Consider the following 25,970-nt stretch of genomic DNA (forward strand, 5'->3'; position numbering starts at 1 on the left):
TGTGCGAAAGCCAGAAGTCTCTCTTGTGGTGTTGTGTTCTGTTGCTTTGTTGGGGGAAGTCCAGGTGGGGAGCATAAGTCTGGGCTGATTCTGTGAGACTGCAACTGTCTTGTGGCCATGCTGTATTGCTGAGAGTTGGTGTCATGAATGGGCAGGAATGAAGTTTGCATGTGGTCATACTTTGTGGTCACAGAGGAGTCCTGTATTGCCTTGAGCACTTGGTGGGAGGGTTGCTGCAGGTGGCTAGAGCTCTGTGTGGCAGGGGAAGAGCAATGGAGTCAAATATGTTCTTTTGGAGGACTGAGAGTGGGCAAAGGCAAGCCGTGTGTGCAGTTGTGAATGGTATGAAGAGCCTTATGTGGTGAGGTGTAAGACTCTTCCCGTACCACTGCCAGCTGGGGATTGCTGATTGTGGTCGCTCTATCCCAGGGACACTAAGGCTTATATGCAGAAGATGGTGGAGGGAAGGCTTTGTGGATTGCTTGGCACCTGCTTGTGCTGTTGTAGGCGTGGGGAGCTGGGATCCAGGGGGCTTAGCTTTACTGGGAGTGCCTTCATGGTAGCTGGTGAGTTACCAGAGGGGAATGTGTTTTGTTCGGCAGAGCTTCCCTTGATAGGAGGAGAGGTTGCATGGAGGAGGGAGGTTGCTGAGGTGCTTTGTGTCCTTGCCTGTCCTTTCAGAATGTGTACAAGTCCGACCTGCTGTGGCTGAGGGGCATTGGCTGGTCCCCAAGTGGTTCGCTGGACGATGAGAAGAATAAGAGGGCGAGCCTCATCCTGAGTGACAAGAAGTATCGACAACACCCAGACACCATCAAATTCACGAGCCTTCCTGACTCGATGCCTATGGTTCTGGCAAAGCACAACTCTGAAATCATGAACCAGGTGAGATCGCCTTGTGTTTGCCACGTGAAGGAAACGAGCGCCTTCCTTTCCCAGGATGTTGGGCCCTCTCCTTCCAGGGCCGGGGTTTTGCAAGGGGTGCATTGTGTCCTCTTGCATCAGGGATTTGTGTTCCTTGCTTTTGATCAAATTCTCTTTTGTGTGGTTGCGTGAGTGATTGGGTGCAGTGTGTAGAAGCAAAGGGTGAACCGTTGGAAGGTTTGGGGAGAAGAAAAGGCTTTCCTGAGTCGGTGCAAAGTAGAGGCCCATTGCTTCAGTTCCGTGGGCTAGGTTGCTCTTGGAGTTTCTTTCCCTGTGTTTGCGAGATCTTATTTCTCGTTGTTCTCATTTTTTCAGCGCTCGTACGTAGCGGCGTGGGAGAAGGATAAAACCAGCGTTCACATAATGCCAGACACACCTGGTATTTTGCTAGCCCAGCAGAACAGAGTGAACTTCAGTGAGGTAGGAGTTTGAGCTGGGGTTAAGTGTTGCTCCCTGGACACTGCCGTGGCCCAGGCAGAAGTGTTGTTTGAGGGGAATGCTTGTTTTTCTTTCAGAAACTGTACAAGCTTGCGATGGAGGAAGAGAAGAAAAAGGGCTATGACATGCGGGCAGATGCCATTCCGATCAAGTCTGCTAAAGCTTCCAGAGATATTGCAAGTGATGTAAGTAGGCAGGAGCCCTTGGTGGCACAGTGTGTTGCACAGTTTCCAGGCGGTTGCTGGTGAAGCCCGGAGTTTGCAACCTCAGCCCAATGGAGGCAACAAAGCGCTTGCCTGTCATAGCCATTCAGCTGGTCCATAAATGTGTTGGCTCTGGAGGGTCTTCCTGTAGCTGTCCCTGCACGTTATGGGTGTGTGTTGTTGCGAGGGCGTGCGTAGATGGTGTAGGGTGTAAGTGTGGGAGCTGTGTGATGGACATCCTCCAAAGCGGTGTCCGTGCTGGGCTTGTGGCGGCATCTCCTCATGTAACAGCCTGTACTTTTGAGGTGGTGTGCTGCCCCCGAACTGCCCGTCTGCATGGCCCTGATGTTGCAGCTCCACAGCTGAGCTGGACATGAGGAAAGGAAACAGAAACCAAGGTGTTGTGTATAAATAGAGGCAGTGTAAAAGTAAATAAATTTTTTATTTTTATTTGCTATTAATATCGAAATTTGTTCCATATATGCATTTGGTGTCTCTGTTTAAACTTCTCGGTCTGTCTCTATGTTCTTCCGGTTTTTATAACCTCAGTAGATTGAATGGGAATTTATTTGGCTATTGTGCTTGAAGTTCACTTCTGTTTCTTTATGTAGTGGATATTTATTCAACTTTGGGCCTTTTGTATTGCTGCCATAATTTGGAGACTTTTTTTACTCTCAGTTACTGAGTAGTAGCTCTTAGGCCAGGGAGTGTCTCAAGAATGTGAAGGTCATATCAGGCAGATAATGTTATATGAATCCTTTTGTAGCCGTACACTGCAGTTCATCAGCTGAATTCTTTCTTAGTCTGAAGTCGCTGTGGTTTTAGATACTAAGTTTTCTGGAGGTTGTGTCACAGGGGGTGGTAGGGATATAAAGAAAACTCAACTAATACTCACTGAACTTTTTTTTGCCTGTAGTACCAGTATAAGGAAGGCTACCGCAAGCAGCTTGGCCACCACATAGGGGCCCGCAACATAGAGGATGATCCCAAGATGATGTGGTCGATGCACGTAGCCAAGATCCAGAGTGACAGAGAGTACAAGAAAGCCTTTGAGAAGACCAAGACGCACTTCAGTAGCCCAGTGGACATGCTGGGAATCGTGTTGGCCAAGAAATGTCAGGAGTTGGTCAGCGATATTGATTACCGCCACTATCTGCATCAGTGGATCTGCCTGCCGGACCAGAATGATGTTATCCATGCTAAGAAGGCCTATGATCTACAGAGTGATGTGAGTACTTGCTGATAAGCGTTGGTGTTCCAAAGTGTATGTAATTTCCTTCGCGTATAAGCTATAGAAGGTGCTAGAACTGTCTCTCTCATATAGTGGCTTTTCACATTGTGTTTTTCTTTACCTGTACCAAGCAAGGTTGTAAGTTTTTTAGAAGTCAATGAATCTGTGTGTAAGGAACATTGTGTATTATGAGAGTTTATGTACAGCTAATCATTTAGACAAATAGTAGAATTAGCTGCATATAGTCCTTCATAAGAGACAATCCTAATACCTTTATATGCAGATTAATTGCATATGAAGAGGAAATGCCATGTGTGACTTTTTTTTTCGTTGCCTGAATTTAGTGGAGATAATTCCTTTGTTCTATGTTGGAGAAAATGGTTTAAATTAAGACACTCTGTTCCTAGTCCGTGACCATTTATTTGTTGTGAATAAACATTACAGGAAAAGTTTATACTGACTTTCAGGGTTTTGTTTTAATCTCATTACTCTTTACCATTCCCCGACATGTTGTTGGGTGAGTGATTGCCTCTTGAATACAGATATGGGGTCTGAATCTAGGTTGCTAACAGAAATTGTTTTGCAGATTGAACTAGGAGGAAGGCAATTTACAGAAAGGAAGCATTAGTTGCATGGTATATATGATATATTTAACTGGCAATATTAATGAGACAGCTGTCTTCATATTTTGTAATAGAACTGCTACAAGTCTGACCTTGAATGGTTGCGGGGCATTGGTTGGGTCCCCATTGGTTCCTTGGAAGTTGAAAAAGCCAAGAAGGCGGGAGAGATCTTGAGTGATAAACTGTACCGTCAGCCTCCAGACACGATCAAGTTTACTAGCGTCACTGATTCTGTAGAGATGGTCTTAGCCAAGCAGAATGCAGAGACAATGAATAAGGTGAGTCTTGATTTGATTAAGTAACACATCAGCAGTCTCTGCCCAAACCCTGCAGACAGGGCTAAAACACAGATGTGTGGTTACTGTGTGAGATTTCAGCACAGCGAGACTTTAAAAGTGTAAGTTACATTGTTGGTAATCAACAGGTAACTTCTTTTCAGCAAGTGCTAATTTAATAATATCTTCCAAGTTACCAGGTTAAATTGGAATTATCAGTCGTGAAGCTTTCCACATACCCTACTGTATATCTAGTCATGTGTTACCTAACTTTCATCTAATTTTTAGTATAACAATTTGTCTAATAAGTCTAATAATTTATCAAGTTTACCTATTAATCTAGTATTTAATAAACTACTTGTTTTAGGGTAGTCTTTGAAATAGCCATATATTAAACAATTCAGCGTAGTACTTAAAATGTAAGAGTTTTTCTGAATCTGTGGCCCTCGTTTCAATTCTGCTTATGTCAATAAAAACATTTCCTCTTTCAAACAGGCCTTGTTTTTAGAGTTTAGATCTCTGTGTGTCTGATTAGCATTCTGTGCATCTTTCTAAACATTTTTTTAACAGAATCCTTTGAGGTTAGTATTCTTAACCTGGACATTAAGTATCTAGAGGATTGAATATAAAATCTCATTGCTATATAAGCAATAAGGATTTTTTAGACTTAACTTAGAGTACAGATCTGTAATTCTTATGTTTTAGGACATCTCCAAGTAGTCACTGTTTTTTCCCCACCTTTAACATACCTTATTTCTCCTGCAGCGTTTATATACTGAGGCCTGGGATAAAGACAAGACACAAATCCACATAATGCCTGACACACCTGAAATCACACTGGCGAAACAGAACATGCAAAACTACAGCGTGGTAAGTGTGTTTGCTCTCCAAGTGTAACTGCTGTGTTTCATGTCTGGGTCATCAGTGTTCTAATAAACCTTATATAGATGATACCATCAGTTTCTTTAAGTAACTCCCAATATTTATCCTCAAAATTGTGCCTTTAAAAACATTGTTTGCATATTTGTTCGGTAGTGCATACATACGTCAGTGAACACTGTTGAGAATAAATTCCATGAAAAGCTGTGTGTCCCAGTGGATTTTAGGAGTAATTTCTGCCAGCGTGCATACTGTTGGGAAGGCACAAAATTAATTCCAACATTGGAAATACCAAAAAGTTAATTTCTAGCACAATTCTGAAGAGCTCTGAGCCCAGTGTTCAGTGTTAGTTTAAGCAAATAAATTCACATTGGTAAGGGGTGGCTTCAAAAAGTAAGTTTTACTCTACTTGTATAGAAGAGTAGTTATCTCTAAAATTGTAGTCAATGTTATCTTATTTAAAGTATTGAAAGAAAAAAATCATTAGCTAATGTGTTTAGCAAAGGCGTTCCTTTGATATGAATTTGTATCAGCTACTGATCTGGGGCTTTGAGTTAAGAAAGTTAGATAAAGCTGAGTTAGGATAAATCTTAGCATAATTTTTAACATCTGCTCACAAGCAGTTTGTTTTGTATAGAATGTAATACATGGAACTTACTGACATGAATCCCATTCTTTTATTCTTCACTTAGAAACTGTACAAACAGGCCATGGAAGAAGACAAAAAGAAAGGCTATGATTTGAGAAGTGATGCTATCCCCATTCAAGCTGCCAAAGCGTCCCGGCAAATTGCCAGTGATGTAAGAAAATACTTTTTTGTATCTTTGTGTGGCGACATCTGATCTCGGCAACCTGAAAGTCATCAACTGAATTCTGTAAAAGGCATTTTCAATTAAGCTGTGATCTCAAATAATGGATTTTTGGAAGCAAATTATTATATATGCTTAAAGACTTAATTGTGAAAATTAAATGTTGAGAAGTTATAAGGACAATATAATGTTGCTCTTATGTTAATTTTATAGCTCATAAACCTGTATCATTAATTAAATATTAACAGTACGTATATTATTATATTTAATATGAACTAAATATATTTAATAAGGAGATAATTATTTCTCACTGATATTAGTGGAGAGTGTTTTTTCAAAAAAGTTACTTAAAAATCTCTGTTTTGGTTCTAACTCATATCTCAAAAATTTAATGGTTATAAGCTCCAGAATTGCTTTGACAGTTTGGGATTTTTGACTGTAGGTTATAGAGAAATTTTGAGAGTTTATTATTACAAGTATTTAATACGAGTAAGCAATATTTAGAAGTGATATAGAAATATAGTATCGTGATTTATATTTCAGTACAAATACAAAGAAGGCTACCGCAAGCAGCTTGGCCACCACATAGGGGCCCGCAACATAGAGGATGATCCCAAGATGATGTGGTCGATGCACGTAGCCAAGATCCAGAGTGACAGAGAGTACAAGAAAGCCTTTGAGAAGACCAAGACACACTTCAGTAGCCCAGTGGACATGCTGGGAATCGTGTTGGCCAAGAAATGTCAGGAGTTGGTCAGCGATATTGATTACCGCCACTATCTGCATCAGTGGATCTGCCTGCCGGACCAGAATGATGTTATCCATGCTAAGAAGGCCTATGATCTACAGAGTGATGTGAGTTCTTTTTGATTTAATTTTTGGTGAGGAATGTATTTGATATTTTACATAGGTGGACCAGGTCATCAAATACCAGTGTGGTAGAACCAAATTTTCAAGTCTTATTTTTAAGTTTTGTGGCTAACTGAAATTCACATCTTCAATAGGATATGTTAACGAATTGATATTTAAATTAAATTCTGTAATACCAAAATTTGGGCTTTTTATTATTTGCCATTCTGTGAAACTTGGGTAATGGTTTCACTTTTAATGTAGATCAAATGCAGTTATTTTTTCTAAGATTTTCTCTAGGGTTTTGAGTTTATTTGAATGAAAAGTTGATAGGTAGGTTACTTAACTGTGAAAAAATGCGCCATGTAAACTGGGTTATTATTACTAAAATAACCTGTGTATTTTTTGTAATAGAACTGCTACAAGTCTGACCTTGAATGGTTGCGGGGCATTGGTTGGGTCCCCATTGGTTCCTTGGAAGTTGAAAAAGCCAAGAAGGCGGGAGAGATCTTGAGTGATAAACTGTACCGTCAGCCTCCAGACACGATCAAGTTTACTAGCGTCACTGATTCTGTAGAGATGGTCTTAGCCAAGCAGAATGCAGAGACAATGAATAAGGTGAGTCTTGATTTGATTAAGTAACACATCAGCAGTCTCTGCCCAAACCCTGGAAACAGGAGTAGAAATACAATGATCACAAGTAATGCTAAAGTTCAGAGATAATGTATTTCCAAATTGTGGGCTCGGTTTGTTTCCATCAAAACTATTAGGCCGTGTAATGGAAGACTCAACTTTGTGATGATATTCTGTATATTATGTTTTAATTTTTTCTTTGACATGTCTGTCCAGTGAGCAGTGATAATGCTTTTGGGTTATTCACTATTCTAAGTAATGTGGCAATTTTCTAAGTGTTGTTAAATCTCCTCAGATAAATTCTCTTTTTAATAATGGTATCCCAACATGATTAAATACGTAACAGTTTATCCATGCTGTATTTCCTATAATTTTACCCCGTACGCTCTATGTTTTACCTGAATAATTAGGTATTAACTTGTTTTGTAATGAAATATTAATCTCTTCTTATATTCTTTCTTAGCGTTTATACACAGAAGCATGGAATAAAGATAAGACCATGGTTCATGTCATGCCTGACACACCAGAAATCCTGCTAGCTAAACAAAACCAATTAAACTACAGTCATGTGAGTAAAACTGAAGAGCTAAGAGAATTAAAGGTTTTCTGACAAGTACAATTTTGTCATCTCTGGCTTTTAATTAATATTATTATATTGTCAAGTTGTTTAGTTTCACAATTTGCCCACTCCACTGCTAAAATAGGAGTTGTTCTTTTGCTAGAATTTACCTCCTGGGTATGTAATTGGGCTTTTAAAATACATTATCTGCCATAAATGAGGAATAATTTCTATAGCAAGGTATGGAAATAAATAATGTAACTTTTAGAATATTCCTTTCTTTGCCTTCCCTATATGATTTCCAATTTCCAAGCATCTACAACACAATTACAAGACCTTTGAAATCTGCATTTTTTTATTTTCTAGAGAAGATGGGGCTGTGTTCAGATATTTATGTTGTCTGAATATTAACAATATTGTTTAAGGACTTAATGTGCTTTATTGCACAGCTCTGCTAACTGAAGTGTGATTCTGTTTTTGAAACAAAAATGTGACTGTTTTTCTCCTAGAAAATGTACAAACTAGCTTTGGAGGAATCGAAGAAGAAGGGTCATGATTTGCGTTTTGATGCCATTCCTATTCAAGCTGCCAGAGCATCCAGGGAGATTGCCAGTGATGTAAGCAGGTTTTTTTATCTGTCTGTATGGATTTGGTAATGGAGAACAATCAGAATGTTCGTTCCGTTGTTTGTTAATGTAATACCTTGAGTTTATAGAATAGATAATGCTGAAAACCAGTGATTCTACTGCATGCCTTTAGTACATGAAAGGAATGGATAGCCGGTGTTTTTATGTATGAGGTATATATCGCAGTCATAAATAAATAAAATAATGTGAGGATTATATCTATGCCCCATGTAATAGTTCCACTGATGTCTGTGGATGTTCAAGTAGGATGATCAATAAGGCGTACGAGTCAAAATAATTTCTAATTCAAAATAGGAAATACTTTAAAATCTCTCCCCAAAATAAATATATTAGTAAATGAATTCTAAAAGTTCTAAATCATTGTATTTTCCCAAGGAAAAAAATAGTTCTGTCGAAGTGTCATATTGAAATGTAAGATGTCCGAATACAAAAATAGGAAAAAAAAATGCAATGACAGGTTTTGCTTCGGGGATGAGGAAACATCACTAAGAGACAAAGGATAACAGTTTTTTGTGCTCCTTGTTTTTCTATGAAGATTGATGTTTAAACTGTTAGTGTTAAGGCCAACTCAGACTGTCTTCATCTAGGTGTTTTGTAATAAGCTTTTAAAGTAAGTTAATCTTTACATTTTAATATTAATATTAAAAGAATGTGGAATACTAAACATTTTCGGAAGTATGTGACATTAAATTTTTAGGTAATTGAAAATGTCATATAGTTATATAAAAAATCAGAGATAATGATATCTGTAATAAAAATCCCTTTTATGTGGAAATTAATAGAACAGTAGAAAGTCTTGAACCATATTTTTCTCTAAACAAAATATTAATGGTTATTTTAGACTATGTGAATTATTTATTAATTTAAAAACGTACCATGTGAATATGAATATACTTTATTTCAGTACAAATACAAAGAAGGCTATCGCAAGCAGCTTGGCCACCACATAGGGGCCCGCAACATAGAGGATGATCCCAAGATGATGTGGTCGATGCACGTAGCCAAGATCCAGAGTGACAGAGAGTACAAGAAAGCCTTTGAGAAGACCAAGACGCACTTCAGTAGCCCAGTGGACATGCTGGGAATCGTGTTGGCCAAGAAATGTCAGGAGTTGGTCAGTGATATTGATTACCGCCACTATCTGCATCAGTGGATCTGCCTGCCGGACCAGAATGATGTTATCCATGCTAAGAAGGCCTATGATCTACAGAGTGATGTGAGTAAATTGTTAAATTTATAGTACATAATCAAATAGACTGGGTCTTGTACAATATAATTTTTAAAATATATATAATATGCCTTAGTTGCTTGTATCAGTCATACTGATAGAGGTTAAATGTTTAATATTCTATCATCAAATTTATGCTTGATCCTATTTTCTCAGTCCTTAGCTTGAGTTATCATTTGTGTCTAACTCCGGTATTAATGGAGTTTTTCAATAACTCTGTCGCTTTTGTTACTTAATAATTATTTTACTAGCTCTTCAAAAATAACCATATGTTTTAAAAACCATATTCTGCTACTATGTACAAATATATACAATTGTTTGTATAGACTTGGATATCCTGATTTATAATTATTTTAATATTTTATCACATTTGCACCCATATAATGAACTTCCAAATCTTTTCAGGCTGTTTACAAATCAGACCTGGAATGGCTGAGAGGTATCGGATGGGTTCCTATTGGTTCCATGGATGTTGAGAAAGCTAAGAAAGCTGGAGAAATCCTGAGTGAAAGGAAGTATCGTCAACCAGCAGACCAAATTAAATTTACTAGTGTGACAGATTCCTTGGCCATGGTCTTAGCCAAGCAAAATGCTGAGATAATGAACAAGGTGAGATTTGTGGTGTTTTGTTTTTTCTCAAAATCACTAGTGTGCTCACTAGCTAATAGAACTTGTTCATGAGGTGAAAAATACAAAATGCAAAGTAAGACTAAACACTTTTCTTGTAGACATAGAGAAAATTAATGTTTAAATTCAGCCTTTGCACAGAAAAGCTCTTATCTCAGGACTCTGTCTGAACTAAACACTTAGCAAAAATGCCAAGAAAAAAAATTCACCAGAAGCACATATTTTTCAAGAATCATACTAAAAATTTTGGTGAATTTCCCTCTTCTCCCATCCCAGCTGAAATCCTACTTTTAAATATTTGTTTGGTATGGCTTTTCTATTTTGTTGCTGCTACTTCACTACACAAAGCTCATCTCTGACAGAACAGGCTAAAGTTTTTTGCAGTTCTTAGACAATGCTGTGAAATCTGCAGAAGTGATGTTCCAGAAAGGTGTTAGGGTATGTCCAGCGGTGGCGGTGCCATGACCATGCTATGAAATAGAAAGTAGTGGAATGTTGAGGCTTTTACTGCAGCTGCTATAGTAACGTATTGTTGACTGAATGTTGTACTCTATGATGAAGAAGTTATGAGGAAATAGCTTATGTTCTCTGGAAGTAAGGCTTCTGCAATTTATCTCAGACCTGGAGGATGAAAGTCGCAAAGTGCCTACTCCTCTTTAATAAGAAACATCAATCAAACAACTCATACAGATATGGCAGAATAAGGAATGTAGTTTTCCTCCTACAGCAGTCCTAAATCGATCAATTGCTGTGCCAACTTAGCCTGAGGAATAAGGAGGAAGGACAGAGTTTTCTTCCTAAGCTGTTCGGTGAGAAGCTTTGCTAAGTCAGGGTATTTAAAGCTTGCTTGAACTACCACTTGCAGTTTGTGAAATACTTTCTTTGGACAAATATATTAGTTTGCTTATATGTATCTTGCTCTGCTTCAAGATTACTTTTATAGCATGGATATATTTTTTGTTAACTACTGCTTTCAAATTTGCAGTCTTTCCATCATCACATATGTAAAGAAACTTTTTAAAGGAATGTGTTTTCCTCTCTCCTAGCGTTTATACACAGAAGCCTGGGATGCAGACAAAAAGACAATTCACATCATGCCTGACACACCGACAATTTTGTTAGCGAAGGCCAATGCAGCTAATGTTAGCCATGTAAGAATGTTTAAACATATACTAAATAATGGAAATTCAGAAGTTAAGTAAGCATTTCGTTAACCATAAAGATCTTCTAAAATACACAATCATGAAAATTTAAAGAAATAATTATGAAAGGTAGAAATTCTGTTTTTCAGAATATTGAGAAGCCATCTTCTGTCTTTTTTTTTTGTAGAAACTTTATGTACAGGCCTGGGAAGAGGCCAAAAAGAAGGGTTATGACATGAGAGCTGATGCAATTCCAATCCGAAGCGCAAAGGCATCAAGAGACATTGCGAGTGATGTATGTTCTTCCTTTATATTTATTTTCAGTTATCTTGAGAAACAAGAATGAAGTAATAAGCTATGTACAATATAAAACCCAGGGTATTTCAGATTCATTTTGAAAGCCTGCTGAAATGAATTCACTGCAGAGAGAAAATGGCAACAGTTTCCAAAAGGAACATTGAATTATAAATCCTGACATTAAGCATATATTAGAAAATTAAAAAAAATGAAACCAAACAAAAACTGTGGAGAAAGAATGTGTTAGACATTTCTAAACTCTTACTGAGTATATTTCATAACCTAAAAAATATATTCGTGATCAGTGGCAATGTGAAATTATGGGAAAATCATCCCAGATTCCCTACCTCTTTTAATACTTCATTTTGCATTTCTAGTACAAGTACAAGGAAACGCACGAGAAGGAGAAAGGCCACTACATTGGGTGCCGGACTGCCCAGGAGGATCCCAAACTGTCGTGGGCTGCGCGTGCCATGATGCTGCAGAACGACCGCATTTACAGGAAGGCGTACCATGATTCCAAGGCCCAGGTCCACATTCCGGTCGACGCGATGTCCGTGCAGGCAGCCAAGGAGTGCCAGACGCTAGTCAGTGATGTTGACTACCGCCAGTACCTCCACCAGTGGACGTGTCTGCCCGACCAGAATGACGTGATCCATGCAAGGAAGGCCTACGACCTCCAGAGTGATGTGAGTGAGAATAACTGTAGAAAAGCTTTATGACAGGCTCCGTTTGTTAGTGACTGCGCAAGTATCTTTTCAAATGCAGGTTCATGAGCCTGCAGTCGGTCCTAGTATGTTCATTTTAGTTCATCTGGATGATCCTTTCCAGATCAGTAGTGTTTTCAGCTTGGGCTCCAGAAGTACTCCAGGCAGTTCACATGGAATGAAGCCCTGGTTTTTTGGTCCACTGTAGAATGTTTGTTTGCCTTTTGCTTGCAGATTGCTTGCAGATTGTGCCACTGATTTGTGTGTAGCAAGTATCTTTAAAGGTTTCTTTGTTGCTGTGCGAAATAGGGGTTTAGCTGTGCGTGGGAAGGGCTGGGCACGCCACAGTCTCATTCGCTGCTTGTTGTGTAGCTGTATGAGAAGGAGCTTGGGGAAAGCCTTGTACAAACCCGCTCTGCACGTAGAGTTGTCTCTGCAACGTCATTAACCCTTGGTTTATTTGTAGAACGTGTACAAGTCAGACCTGGAGTGGCTGCGAGGCATCGGCTGGTTGACAGAAGGTTCTGTAGATGTGGTCAAAGCAAAGAAAGCCCAGGAGCTCCTGAATGAGAGGTTGTACCGCACGCGGCCAGATGAGATGAAATTCACCAGCATTACTGACACGCCAGACGTTGTCCAGGCCAAGATCAATGCTTTGCAGATGAGTGACGTAAGCTTACCTTTCCCTTACCTTTCCTTTGTGTGATGGTGTTTCTTTTCTTTGTGACGGGGAGTAGAATTTCTGCCATGGGAATGGCTGACTGGAAACTAATTCAAGTCAGAATTAGCTAAGAATTCCTGTTGGTGAGGTTCTCTCAGTGTTCAGACCATAGTGAAATGTCATTGTGCTTCCTTTCTCCTTAGCGTCTGTATCGTGAAGCCTGGGATAAAGATAAGACGCAGATTTCCATACCTTCTGATACTCCTGTGATGCTGCAGTCCAAAGTCAATGCTCTCAACATCAGCAACGTAAGAGAATAAAGTGATATGCATGTGAAGCGTTACAAAATTAAGAGTGACAATTGTTCTTCCAGTGTTTGGCCTGTGTCTCTTAGATTTTGCTGTAAATGCTGGTGTACTAACACCGTCTTGTAATGTGCTTGTAAACAGCTGCCCCCTTACATCTAAGGGCTATTTAGGCAGCGTGTGTTGTTGATGAACCACTGTTTACGGACCAGACATTCATTATGCAAGGAGGCCCGAGGTGGTGTTCTGGAATCCATGCCATTGTATCCTCTCTCAGTCTGTGTGAATGTGAAATTCATGGAACTGCTTCCATGGAATGTGGCAGCACTGTCTTCTTTTGTCCTAAACTGTGCAGATTCCTGAGAGGGTGACTCATGGAGCTTCCTGCCTTGCTTGATAGGCTGTGTGTTCGGGAGCGAACTCCAAAGTTCAGTGTGCAGTTCCACACAACTGCTCCTCCCTTTGACAAAAACTGGCAAATACTTTCCCTGGAGTTGTTGTTGGAGTCTGTAGACTCATCGACCCTGCCATGTTTTGCAGATTTTTGTTGTTTCACTCACTAGTTTTATGGGACTAACACACTGGGAGTTCTGTAAAGCTGGAAACATTTCCCATTTTGCATTTTCAGCAGGACTTGTCTGGGGCTTTGCCTGGAAACTGTATTTACTCCCAGCCTTTCTTGATGTTGATAGTATGTTAAGTATTTTTCAAAAATACCTCATGTGATTGAATTAGGTGTGAATATTTCCAGTGTTATTGAAACAGACATTTCACTTACCCTGTTTTTGTCTTGCTCCTGCTTTGATTACTGCGTTTTTCTAATTTCCTTGTAGTCTGACCTGCAATAGCATTCAGTTTCTGAATTTCCACGGTCATCAAAAATGAACTAAAAATCACTTCATTTACCCACCTGTACTAATGATAACTGGGCTGACCCAGTGGGCTGACCAAGCTTCTGTGGTCCCAGGTGCCGCTAAAGAAGGAGCTCTCATGTTCTTAGGCTTGATGTCCTGGACAGGTTGGGTGTCTCTAGACACATGAAGGCAGTTTGGTTTCTGTTCAGTCTCACCAATGGCCTGAGCCTTTCTGCCTACACTCACTTTCTTGGTAGGACTAAAAAACGTTGGTAAAGAAAGAAGTCTCTAGCAGCTGTCAGGAGGCTTCATAACTTAAGTAGGGTCTGGATACGTTTTGTCAGTAGAACAGATGTTTTGTCACCAGTAGCTATGATCCTGCAATCAGGTGTGTGTGAGCAGAACGTCTGACTGTTGTAGGGTCATGCAGAATTCAGTGTTGGTCATGGAGGCGTACACTCTGTCAGCTGGACTCCCTGTCTGGGGCCTGTGTTGGGAGCTCATGCATGTGGTCTGCAGCAGTCTGTTAAAAGGGACCTTCTGATGTGTCTTCAGGAATATTTCAGGCACCTCTTAGTGTTTTAGATTTTGCACCTACTAAAAGACATGACTTTTCTATTAAGACACTTGCCAGGATCATTACTGTAATGCTGACAGTTACAGTGGGCCAACAGAGTGCCCAAGCTGTTAAGTCTGAGAGTAGGTTTTAAGAAAAGACAATAGTATCAGAGAATCCTGTAACATGTAACAATGGTGATTAATTTCCTTTGCAGAAACATTATCAGAAGGCCTGGGATGAGGCCAAGGCGAAAAGCTATGACATAAGAGCTGACGCCATTCCCATCAAACACGCCAAGGCTTCCCGAGACATTGCTAGTGAGGTACAGTCTTCTCTTAATGTGGTTGCTGTGTCTGTCTCTCCCTGTGTCCTGCTCAGCAGAAGCGAGTGAAGCTCAGTTCAAAGGGTTGCAGCTTAGGAAGCTGAGAGCCTTTTTTGTTCATTAATCACGTTCAGGTGAGCAATGTGTGGCTACTTACGTTGTTTCTGCTTTTCTAGTACAAGTACAAAGAAACGCACGAGAAGCAGAAAGGCCACTACATTGGGTGCCGGACTGCCCAGGAGGATCCCAAACTGTCGTGGGCTGCGCGTGCCATGATGCTGCAGAACGACCGCATTTACAGGAAGGCGTACCATGATTCCAAGGCCCAGGTCCACATTCCGGTCGACGCGATGTCCGTGCAGGCAGCCAAGGAGTGCCAGACGCTAGTCAGTGATGTTGACTACCGCCAGTACCTCCACCAGTGGACGTGTCTGCCCGACCAGAATGACGTGATCCATGCAAGGAAGGCCTACGACCTCCAGAGTGATGTGAGTGAGAATAACTGTAGAAAAGCTTTATGACAGGCTCCGTTTGTTAGTGACTGCGCAAGTATCTTTTCAAATGCAGGTTCATGAGCCTGCAGTCGGTCCTAGTATGTTCATTTTAGTTCATCTGGATGATCCTTTCCAGATCAGTAGTGTTTTCAGCTTGGGCTCCAGAAGTACTCCAGGCAGTTCACATGGAAGGGAAGCAAATCATACGTTTCTGATGTTTTTTTGGTCTGTTGCTGAATGTATGCTTGCAGATTGCACCATTGATTTGCATGTAGCAAGTATCTTTAAAAGACCGGTAATTTCCTTGCTGTGCAAAATAGGGGTTTAGCTGTGCGTGGGAAGGGCTGGGCACGCCACAGTCTCATTCGCTGCTTGTTGTGTAGCTGTATGAGAAGGAGCTTGGGGAAAGCCTTGTACAAACCCGCTCTGCACGTAGAGTTGTCTCTGCAACGTCATTAACCCTTGGTTTATTTGTAGAACGTGTACAAGTCAGACCTGGAGTGGCTGCGAGGCATCGGCTGGTTGACAGAAGGTTCTGTAGATGTGGTCAAAGCAAAGAAAGCCCAGGAGCTCCTGAATGAGAGGTTGTACCGCACGCGGCCAGATGAGATGAAATTCACCAGCATTACTGACACGCCAGACGTTGTCCAGGCCAAGATCAATGCTTTGCAGATGAGTGACGTAAGCTTACCTTTCCCTTACCTTTCCTTTGTGTGATGGTGTTTCTTTTCTTTGTGATGGGGAGTAGAATTTCTGCCGTGGGAATGGCTGACTGGAAACTAATTCAAGTCAGAATTAGCTAAGAATTCCTGTTGGTGAGGTTCTCTCAGTGTTCAGACCATAGTGAAATGTCATTGTGCTTCCTTTCTCCTTAGCGTCTGTATCGTGAAGCCTGGGATAAAGATAAGACGCAGATTTCCATACCTTCTGATACTCCTGTGATGCTGCAGTCCAAAGTCAATGCTCTCAACATCAGCAACGTAAGAGAATAAAGTGATATGCATGTGAAGTGTTACAAAATCCAGAGTGTGACAATTGCTCTTCCAGAGTAGGTTTTAGGAAAAGACATTACTATCAGAGTCCTGCCTGCATGTAACAATGGTGATTAATTTCCTTTGCAGAAACATTATCAGAAGGCCTGGGATGAGGCCAAGGCGAAAAGCTATGACATAAGAGCTGACGCCATTCCCATCAAACACGCCAAGGCTTCCCGAGACATTGCTAGTGAGGTACAGTCTTCTCTTAATGTGGTTGCTGTGTCTGTCTCTCCCTGTGTCCTGCTCAGCAGAAGCGAGTGAAGCTCAGTTCAAAGGGTTGCAGCTTAGGAAGCTGAGAGCCTTTTTTGTTCATTAATCACGTTCAGGTGAGCAATGTGTGGCTACTTACGTTGTTTCTGCTTTTCTAGTACAAGTACAAAGAAACACACGAGAAGCAGAAAGGCCACTACATTGGGTGCCGGACTGCCCAGGAGGATCCCAAACTGTCGTGGGCTGCGCGTGCCATGATGCTGCAGAACGACCGCATTTACAGGAAGGCGTACCATGATTCCAAGGCCCAGGTCCACATTCCAGTCGACGCGATGTCCGTGCAGGCAGCCAAGGAGTGCCAGACGCTAGTCAGTGATGTTGACTACCGCCAGTACTTCCACCAGTGGACGTGTCTGCCCGACCAGAATGACGTGATCCATGCAAGGAAGGCCTACGACCTACAGAGTGATGTGCGTATGAGTAGTGATGTGGTAGTTACTACTGTTGCCATTTAATATATTATAGCCTTATTTTGATGACCTGATATTATCTAATATCTAATATATGTCTATCTAATATATATTATGTAATATCTAAAGATTTATCTTTAGTCTCTTCAGTTTTTCATGTTACTCCTATGATCTGCCCTTTTTGTCTTTTAAAAGTATTGGTTTTACCTCTAAATTTTATAACAGCTTTTGTTGAAACTGCTATATTACATATGCCTTTGGACTGTTGTGATTTGGAGAGGATGAGGGATTTGTCTCTCTTACTTTGATCTGACTTATGAAATAACTTCGGTTTATTGCTTTGGGATCAGGTGGCTTTTATTACATATGTATAACTGAGACGACTTGGAAAATTATTTAACTGAAAGAACGCAATGTAAGATAGCAGTTAGGATGTTTTAGTGGCTGATTTCAAAGCAGGAGTCATCAGTGCAGCTGATTTCCTGACTTGGCTTTGCTACTTATCAGTCAGTATCAGTCACTTTTCCTCTGTTTCAATTACGAGCTTTTGAGATGAGGTTCACATTCCTTGCTGAAGGATTTGCTTGATTAAAACTTAATAATGTTGCCTGATACCACTTCAGGAGTTATTGCTAGTTTCCTCCAATCCCCATTACCTTTTTTTTTTGTCCTTTTTGTCAAATTTCTGGGTGGGCAGCTTGATTTTTTTGTTTGGACTTGTAAACTGTCGAAGTGACTAGAGGAATAAGTATTTTGGATGGGACAGGAAGACTCTTTTCAGATCTTAATACTCATCATCATTAACGGCAATCCTGTTCAGTTGTTTCCCCTCTATTTAACTGCACAAGATTTAGAATGTATTGTGTAAGAAATGAACTACTTAAAACCTGGTTCCCAGATTGTGTTTCACTTATGACACTGAACATTTCTTGTATATAAAAAGGATTAATCTAGCTGTAGCTGATTTGACTTTTTCTAAAACATAAACTGCTTTGTATAGTTTAAAATAATTGACCGGCATTTTAAACACAATGTTGTCCTTTTCTGACCATGTCTGATACAGGCTGTCTATAAGTCAGACCTGGAGTGGCTCCGTGGAATTGGCTGGTTGCCGAATGAGTCTCCAGAAGTTAAGAGAGTGAAGCATGCCCAGGATCTCCTGAGTGATAATGTGTATCGTACGCCTATTGAAAGCCTGAAATACACCAGTGTTGTTGACTCCCCAGACGTTATTCTGGCTAAAGCGAATGCCGAACAAGTCAGCATTGTACGTCACAATGTTCTTAAAGTTGTTTGGAGGCTATAAATGGTTAAAGACAAATCTCACTGCTAAAATATAAAATTGACCAGTGGTGTTTTAAGTTAATGCTTTTCCAGCCATTTTACTTTTTGGAGATGGTAATTCAGGAGAGATTTATGGGATTTTATGTTCTTGACAAGTGAAAATCCATAATTACAATATCACAAAATGAACTATTTTAACAGCCAAAATACAAAGAAGCCTGGGAAAAGGACAAGACTATGATCCATATTATGCCAGACACACCAGAAATCAACCTAGCCAAGACTAATGCTGCTAATTATAGCCAGGTATGCTTATCATTCTATTTTCTACATTTCTATAAACTAGTATGTCCATCCAGTGAATTTTAACATTCTAAGATGTTTCTAACAAAGTTGAAGATTAAGTGATATAAGTCTCATTGAAGTTTGTCCTCGTACAGGGCATGCAACATTCCCTTCCCTCTGCTGAGTATTCTTAAAATTTCAGACATTTTAAAATAAATGCTTACATACAGTTGTTTAAAAATTGTTAATATCATGCCCCACTGAGATGATATTCTGTTGAAATGGATGAGAGCCCAAGGCATATAAATATTTTCTAAACTTTTACAAATATCTTTCTATGCTGTAGAGGTTGCAAAACTGGTGTTGCAGGTACTGTACATGTTTGAAAGGCAGTAAGATTTGCAGCAGTATTTATGGCCAGGAGCAGGAGTAATGCACAAAAGATTCTCATGGTATTACGGCAAACCAATGGCAGTAAACTATGTGTTTCTTTACTGGCAAATGCCAGAGTATTTAACATATGCGTGACTTTTTTTATCTTTTCAGAAACTGTATAAAGAAGCTTGGGATGAGGTGAAGATGAGTTATGATTTGAGAGCAGATGCAATCCCAATCAAGGCAGCCAAAGCTTCTAGGGAAATTGCTAGTGACGTAAGTGCCAAAAGATGCATTGAGCTCTTCACATGGTTTAAGAGCTATTTCGTGATAACTGTTAGTAATGGTGCTCTTTGCTCTTTACCCAGTATAAATACAAACTGGAACACGAGAAGCAGAAAGGACATTATGTTGGAGTTCCAAATGCAAAAGAAGATACGAAAATGCAGTTTGCCCTTGGCATAGGCAAAGTTCAGAGCGAACTAGAATACAAGAAACACTTTGCCAAGTGGAAGACACAGTGCCACCTACCAGTAGACATGCTGTCTATCCTGTCAGCTAAACATGGTCAGTCTTTGGTCAGTGATGTTGATTACCGTCAATACTTGCATCAGTGGATCTGTCTTCCAGATCAGAATGACGTCATACAAGCTAGGAAAGCCTACGATCTTCAGAGTGATGTAAGTTAACTTATTACTGTATTGTCTCCTCTTAGTCTGCTTCAGCTCTACGTAGTGGGAATCTCTGCTGAATTCAGTGAATTGGCGTTACTGTTTATTGGGAATGCATGTGTATATGCCACTGTTACATATTGCCAAGTTTGGAGTGTGATAAAGTCAGATATAGTGCTCATGTTGGAATTAACTGCTCTCCTTTTAACCAGTAGAAGTAAGTGCCTTTATGAATCTTGCTGGATTGTACAGGAAACTATAGCTAACAGCATGGACCCTATTTATTTCCCCAGGCTATTTACAAATCTGATTTAGAATGGCTACGGGGAATTGGATGGTTGCCAAATGATTCAGTTGGAATCAACCATGTCAAATATGCCGGAGATCTCTTGAACGAGGTAACAAAATGTTTTCCCATGCTAAAATTTTCTTAAGGGTATTTGTAATTCAAAGTATTTTTAATGATTGAATACATCAATATTTTTTAAAATAAAAAATATAACTGGAGTATTTCAACAGCATTCATTGTCTATGGAGAGATTTTCTTCCCGTGTAAACTTTCTTGTCTTGTCTATGTATTCAGAATTGCTGTGTTAGCAATGAAATATCCCAGTCTAATCTGACTGTTCATCTTTTTTCTTGTTAGAGAAAGTACCGTACAAAAGCTGAAACTCTTCCATTTACTCCAGTGGCAGACAGAGTTGATTATATCACAGCAAAGAATAGCGGTGAAATTCTTAGTGATGTAAGTTTGCTAGCGTGTTTCCGGGCTGTTAACTTGGTCTGTATAGTTATGTGGTAGGATTTTATCTTTTAAAAAAAATGCAAAAGAGTTCCTGGTCAGTCTCTGGGAATTCTGAGAATGTATGACATAAATACGAACAGGACCTCACTAGCTCATCTCCATCACTTATGAGGGAAGAAGCTCCTCAAGCAGAATAACATCTTTCCTAGACATGTGAAAAGCCAGTGGTGGTTTTGCAACCAGGCCCTTCTTTCAGTCTTGGCTGATCTCATTGGTGATCATTGACAACACGAACATAAATAGCCGCTTGCACTCTGTCAACCATAATGTTTAATCCTTCTCACTTACACCAATATGAGTTCGCACTTTTTAGTTAACTGCCGTGTAACAATAAACATGAGCAAAACTGGTGTGCTGTCAGTTTGCCATTCTTTATATGTTTTTGAGGCTAGTCTGTGAGGAGCTGGTCTGTGAGGATGAAATGACATGACCTCCTCTCACTTCCTGAGTTTGTTTCTTTTTTTCTATGTGCTTCTGTTAGAGACAGGCCAAGCTGAGCACTTACATGAACTCAAACAGTGGTGAAAGGTTGGCAGTAACAATGGTACAGTTGAATGGCGTACTGCCATGCAACCACATACACACGTTTGGGAACATGACTCTGTAGGTGTCTGTGGTTGGGAGGTGCTCAAATGCTGCATTCACATAGAGATCATGCTGAATAAAGAGAATTGCTCTTAAAAAGCTTAAAATCTATTGCCCAGGTTTGGACACTTCTTGCTTGGCTGTTGGCTGTACATCCCTGTAGACCAAAAAGGTGGCATAACTTTGACTTCTGACGATTCTTCCCTGTCCATCCAGCTGCCTTGGAAGAAGTTTTCAAAATTTTCTCTGAAAAATTTTGTAATTTCTTGTCTTGTATAATTTCCTTTTTTTAAAAAATACCCATTTGGATGTATATTTAATATGTCATGCCTAAATGCTTTGCAAATTTAGGGGTTTGTACATTATTTCATGCATAAAATACAGGTCTTGCTATTATGTTTTCACAGTTTTGTGATGGTGCTGCAAGGTAGTAATTTCTTTCTCTGTTCTAGATTAAATACCACAAAGAATGGAATGAGGTCAAGTCAAATTATACTCTCACAGATACCCCACAGCTAGATATGGCCCGAGAGGCAGCCAGAATTCTTAATCAGGTACGTGATCCCTCCTTGGCAGTTTCTACTCACATTAATAACTCTTCTGAGGAGTTTAGAAAACTTGCCCTATTAAGAATGTCTTAAAGGAAAGATTCTTTATTCTTCTACTCTAATATAGGTTACATATACATGGTAATAACTATCATTATAGTAGTGTTGAATTCCTCCTCACTTTCATTTTCTACAGAATTTATACAAGGAAGGCTGGGAGAAAGAAAAAGCCACTGGTTACCTCTTGCCTCCTGACACTGTGCAGATCTGTCACGCCAAACGCTCAAATGATGTCCAAAGTGAGGTAATACTTTTTCTCATTAGGAAAGCAAGGGCTTGGAAGTCTGGAAATGTTAAAAGCCTTGGAAATTCAACAGCAGGTATAGAAAGCTTTCCATTAGGGGTAACGTCCAGGAGACTTTTCATGGCCCATGAAGTCCACTGTCCTCCAAACATTCAGCCGTCTTTGTTATTATGGGTTTTACAGATACCAGTCTGAAAGGTGAGATTATCCTTCCACCTTCACTTTCTCCACAAACAGTCCTTTCAAAATCAACTGAGGTGGACTTCCATATTTTATAAACGTTAAATAAATGAAGTGATATTATGATTACAATAAATGGCTCTGATTTCACTTTTGGGCACATTACAGAGGCTTCCTCCTTGAAAAACTGTAAGATGGTATGCACATTACATTTTAAACTTCTGCATAATGGATGTTGAAATTATTACATGTCTCTTAGTTTGAATATACATTTTATCAAAACAGTGTGATGTAGATACCTTAAATAAGCATCCACTCTTCAGACAGTCTGAAATAATTTGTTACAAAGATATGTTAAAAAAATGAGGCAAAATGCTTATTAGCAAACATTTTCTGACAAGGCTTTCCTTTTATGTTGAAAATACTGTTTACTGAAATTATTTTTTTTTTGTTTAGAAAATTATAGATTTTGAAGTAGAAGGACTATGCAAAGTAACATTACTGTTTGTGTCATATTTTTATCTGGTCATGTCCTGAAAACCTAAGAGTGCAGTTGACAACTCCCGGTTTCATCTGTTCTTTGTGTTGATGAAACCATAGCTGTTCACAGGTTAAGAACAGAGCAGATAGAATCAGTGTTGATTTTATGTGTATTTCTCCCCTCTTCCATCAGCTTAAATACAAAGCCGACTACATCCAACAAAGAGGTCACTATGTTGGAGTTGCCAGTATGAGAGACGATCCCAAACTGGTGTGGTTTGAGCATGCAGGAGAGATCCAGAATGACAGGTTGTACAAATCAGACTATCACAAAACAAAGTCCAAAATTCACATCCCTCCGGATATGGTGGCAGTTGTAGCAGCAAAGGAATGTCAGAACTTGGTCAGCAATATTGACTACCGCCAATACCTGCATGAATGGACGTGCCATCCCGACCAGAATGACTGTATTCAGGCAAGGAAGGCCTACGATCTGCAAAGTGATGTAAGTGATGTTACCTACATACAATGTAATTTCCACTTAGTTTCGTCTAAGTATGTTGTCCATATTACGTAAGACTGAAAAATGTCACCCTGAATTAAATAATTTCTTTCCTTTTTTATTATCTTTTATGTTTTAGAATATTTATAAATCTGATTTGGAATGGCTTCGTGGCTGTGGTTGGATTCCTCTGGATTCGGTGGAGCATAAGAAAGTTAAGAATGCACAAGAACTGATAAATAAGGTAAGAGAAAATATTTGAGCAGTTCTGCGATTAGCTCCTCTTTCTCAAGCACGGTGTCTAAGAAAATATTTCATCTCTTTGCAGAGAGCGTATACGAAAGAAGCCCTTGATAACTTTTCCAATTATACCAGTGTGGTTGACACTCCCGACATTGTGTTGGCAAAGATGAACTCCGTCAATCAGAGCGATGTATGTACTTTTTTTAAAATACAAACTGTTCTATTGCTAGAATTAGTAGATGACATAATTGCTTTTGCTAAACTATACTGTGTTTAGCCTTACGCATGTGTGCTTGTGCGCATATGCATGCTTCATTAATAGTAGACTTTTACCGGGGTAAATAAATTTAGTAAGAAGTGATAGAAATGAAAAACACAATATTGCTATCCAAAATAATTTGCATTTTTCTGTAGAATATAGCATGTCCCTTACTTCAAGTTTACATAGATTTTGCTTATAGTAGTTTAAAGTTGAGTCCTGTCCTTGGTGAACAGCAGTTAGTTGTATAGTCCTAGTGGAGTTCCTGGTGTTGCTGCTAACCTGTATTTGCTGATCGGTACGTTTAATTTCACTAGAAGATGGTGTGGATTGTGTAGTGTGATGTGCTGGTGACATTTGCCTGCGTATTATACTGGTTGGAATGTACTACACAACATTACTGAAGATATGATAGCGTAACCGAAAATTAATGTCTACTTCTAATGGATGGACTAGCTGGGATAATTTATTTCTCCTGTGGAATTAATATTGTGTTTGTTTTCTTTCGTAGATAAAATACAAAGAAACATTTAACCTTGAGAAAGGCCAGTATATTGGGTCTGATGATACTCCTGCGCTGAACCACGCCAGAGACATGTCCTTACTATACAGCGATGTAAGATTCGATAAATATCTAACTAAGCTTTAATTTGTTTCTTTTGAAAGCAACAGAGTGTGGAGTGGACTTCAGAAAACTATTCTATATCAGTTTCTGTCATTAGTCTACTGGTGGCACTGGGAAAGTTATTTAATCTCTGTGTTTCAGTTTTTCCCAGTTTGAATCATTGGCATAAGGATAATTTCTTTTCTTATTGAACTGATCTTAAAGCACTGCTGTGGGGTGCTTGGAAGTAGTAATACCGTAGTCGTAGTAGCAGTAGATTTTGTATGACAAAACCACTTTATAATTCCATCCAATAATATCTTCCTAGACTCCTGATAAAATTTACATTTATTTTGTGTAAGAGAGGAAAATTGTAGACGATTTACATTATTAAGCAGTTACTTTTGAAGAGCCTCACTAATTTTAATGGGATATGTATTTTTTGAAAACGTAAGTGACGACTCATTCAAACAAATAGGCGCTTCATAATTTAGTCTGAAGGTAAATATATTTAATTTTTAACAAAATATGATGTATTAGAAAAGTGCCACTGACACAGTTAATGCTCTTATAAATAACAATAGTATTACTTGGAGATTTTTCACAATTTTGCACATGTATCTGTAAGATTATCAATGTCAATTCTATACTGCACTTTTAAACAAGAGTTCATATCTACATTTTGGATATTTTTATTACTCTTCTGGATGAGAAATGTTGAATTCCAAAATTAGTAAAGAAAGCAGAGATCACCGCAAATTTGTGCTCGAGTGCGTTCCTGAATTGGAACACTTATTCCATTTGCCTTATGCTGAACGAGAGTTCAAAATGAACATTCTTTGTTTTCTTTATTGGGACAATTCATGGCATAAGGAACTACTTTATAAAAGGAATCATATTCCATATGTGTATAATTGGCAGAGACAGGTTTCTTGGAAAGTATAATGTGTTTTTTACCAAAACCTGTATGTGTTTTTTTTTTCTTCTAGAAACTTTATAAAAATGCTTGGGAAATTAGCAAGCCCATTGGGTACAATTTGGATGAGAAATATATTCCACTTGTTGGAGCAAAGCATGCGAACTACATAAATAGTGAGGTTAGTATGAATTTTCCATTCTTCCTCTTTTTTCCCCCTGTATGTTGTTAGAATGAACTTTAAAATTTCCACGTGGATATTTTGCAGCTTAAATATAAGGAAATATATGAGAAGCTGAAAGGCCATTACCTGGCTGGAAAAGAGATTGGTGATTTCCCCAGTGTCGTTCATTCCCTGGCATTCCAGAAAATAAGGAGTGCGGTAAGGAAAGGATTAGTCTTGGTGTGGTATTTTCCATTTTCTTTATTTTAGTGTCACATTTTTAAACATAGATAATGCAATGCTTAATAATATCAGTAAAACTTTTCAACGTGTTTCTATTTCCTGAATGGTTATTTTGTATGTAGGCTGAATAATTGAACTTGAAATGATTTAGGAGGTTAGAAAGGGATTTGTTTAGCTATTAGACATATTAGAATAGGAAAAAAGAACTTTTTTCTATTTCAGTTTAAGAACCTGAACAGTAAGAAATACCACAGGACTTGGGATTCTTTTGCTTTACAAAAAAAAAAGTGTTAATTTTGAGTTGAGATAGGAATTGAAGAGCTGGAAAAGTGAAGGCACATTTGGTGTTTTGTTATTGTCACCACTGTACATGTAGCATGTCATGCAGGGCATAAAGTTAGTATAATCCCACATATCAGAATAAATAGCGATTAATACGAAAGTTGAGATTTCATCCTGTTGAGTCCCATGGGATTTTAGCCACTAAATCTAGAAAGCAGACCTCAGATTATGCTGTAACCTGTAGCCTACTAGAGTAAA

At 39.2% G+C, this 25,970-nt stretch overlaps 1 protein-coding gene across 20 annotated transcripts in view; it reads left to right on the top strand.

Moving 5' to 3' along the window:
• Positions 1 to 25,970, top strand: part of NEB (nebulin) — a 125,760-nt gene that overhangs the window by 50,156 nt on the left and 49,634 nt on the right. For 19 of the 20 annotated variants that reach the window (XM_063342239.1, XM_063342245.1, XM_063342238.1 and 16 more), the window contains exons 57-94: positions 682 to 885; positions 1,240 to 1,344; positions 1,440 to 1,547; positions 2,482 to 2,793; positions 3,494 to 3,697; positions 4,460 to 4,564; positions 5,266 to 5,373; positions 5,926 to 6,237; positions 6,646 to 6,849; positions 7,328 to 7,432; positions 7,933 to 8,040; positions 8,975 to 9,286; positions 9,704 to 9,907; positions 10,972 to 11,076; positions 11,255 to 11,362; positions 11,742 to 12,053; positions 12,538 to 12,741; positions 12,936 to 13,040; positions 14,665 to 14,772; positions 14,949 to 15,260; positions 15,744 to 15,947; positions 16,142 to 16,246; positions 16,388 to 16,495; positions 16,672 to 16,983; positions 18,047 to 18,250; positions 18,469 to 18,573; positions 19,099 to 19,203; positions 19,296 to 19,607; positions 19,892 to 19,996; positions 20,245 to 20,343; positions 21,441 to 21,542; positions 21,733 to 21,840; positions 22,694 to 23,005; positions 23,142 to 23,246; positions 23,331 to 23,435; positions 24,016 to 24,120; positions 25,098 to 25,205; positions 25,293 to 25,406. In XM_063342239.1, the coding sequence (XP_063198309.1) occupies positions 682 to 885; positions 1,240 to 1,344; positions 1,440 to 1,547; positions 2,482 to 2,793; positions 3,494 to 3,697; positions 4,460 to 4,564; positions 5,266 to 5,373; positions 5,926 to 6,237; positions 6,646 to 6,849; positions 7,328 to 7,432; positions 7,933 to 8,040; positions 8,975 to 9,286; positions 9,704 to 9,907; positions 10,972 to 11,076; positions 11,255 to 11,362; positions 11,742 to 12,053; positions 12,538 to 12,741; positions 12,936 to 13,040; positions 14,665 to 14,772; positions 14,949 to 15,260; positions 15,744 to 15,947; positions 16,142 to 16,246; positions 16,388 to 16,495; positions 16,672 to 16,983; positions 18,047 to 18,250; positions 18,469 to 18,573; positions 19,099 to 19,203; positions 19,296 to 19,607; positions 19,892 to 19,996; positions 20,245 to 20,343; positions 21,441 to 21,542; positions 21,733 to 21,840; positions 22,694 to 23,005; positions 23,142 to 23,246; positions 23,331 to 23,435; positions 24,016 to 24,120; positions 25,098 to 25,205; positions 25,293 to 25,406 (6,363 nt within the window). The remainder of the gene's footprint in view (positions 1 to 681; positions 886 to 1,239; positions 1,345 to 1,439; positions 1,548 to 2,481; positions 2,794 to 3,493; positions 3,698 to 4,459; positions 4,565 to 5,265; positions 5,374 to 5,925; positions 6,238 to 6,645; positions 6,850 to 7,327; positions 7,433 to 7,932; positions 8,041 to 8,974; positions 9,287 to 9,703; positions 9,908 to 10,971; positions 11,077 to 11,254; positions 11,363 to 11,741; positions 12,054 to 12,537; positions 12,742 to 12,935; positions 13,041 to 14,664; positions 14,773 to 14,948; positions 15,261 to 15,743; positions 15,948 to 16,141; positions 16,247 to 16,387; positions 16,496 to 16,671; positions 16,984 to 18,046; positions 18,251 to 18,468; positions 18,574 to 19,098; positions 19,204 to 19,295; positions 19,608 to 19,891; positions 19,997 to 20,244; positions 20,344 to 21,440; positions 21,543 to 21,732; positions 21,841 to 22,693; positions 23,006 to 23,141; positions 23,247 to 23,330; positions 23,436 to 24,015; positions 24,121 to 25,097; positions 25,206 to 25,292; positions 25,407 to 25,970) is intronic. The other variant, XM_063342256.1, reaches the window with a different exon arrangement.

This window comes from Chroicocephalus ridibundus, chromosome 7 (assembly GCF_963924245.1).
Source record: "Chroicocephalus ridibundus chromosome 7, bChrRid1.1, whole genome shotgun sequence".
Classification (NCBI taxonomy): domain Eukaryota; kingdom Metazoa; phylum Chordata; class Aves; order Charadriiformes; family Laridae; genus Chroicocephalus; species Chroicocephalus ridibundus.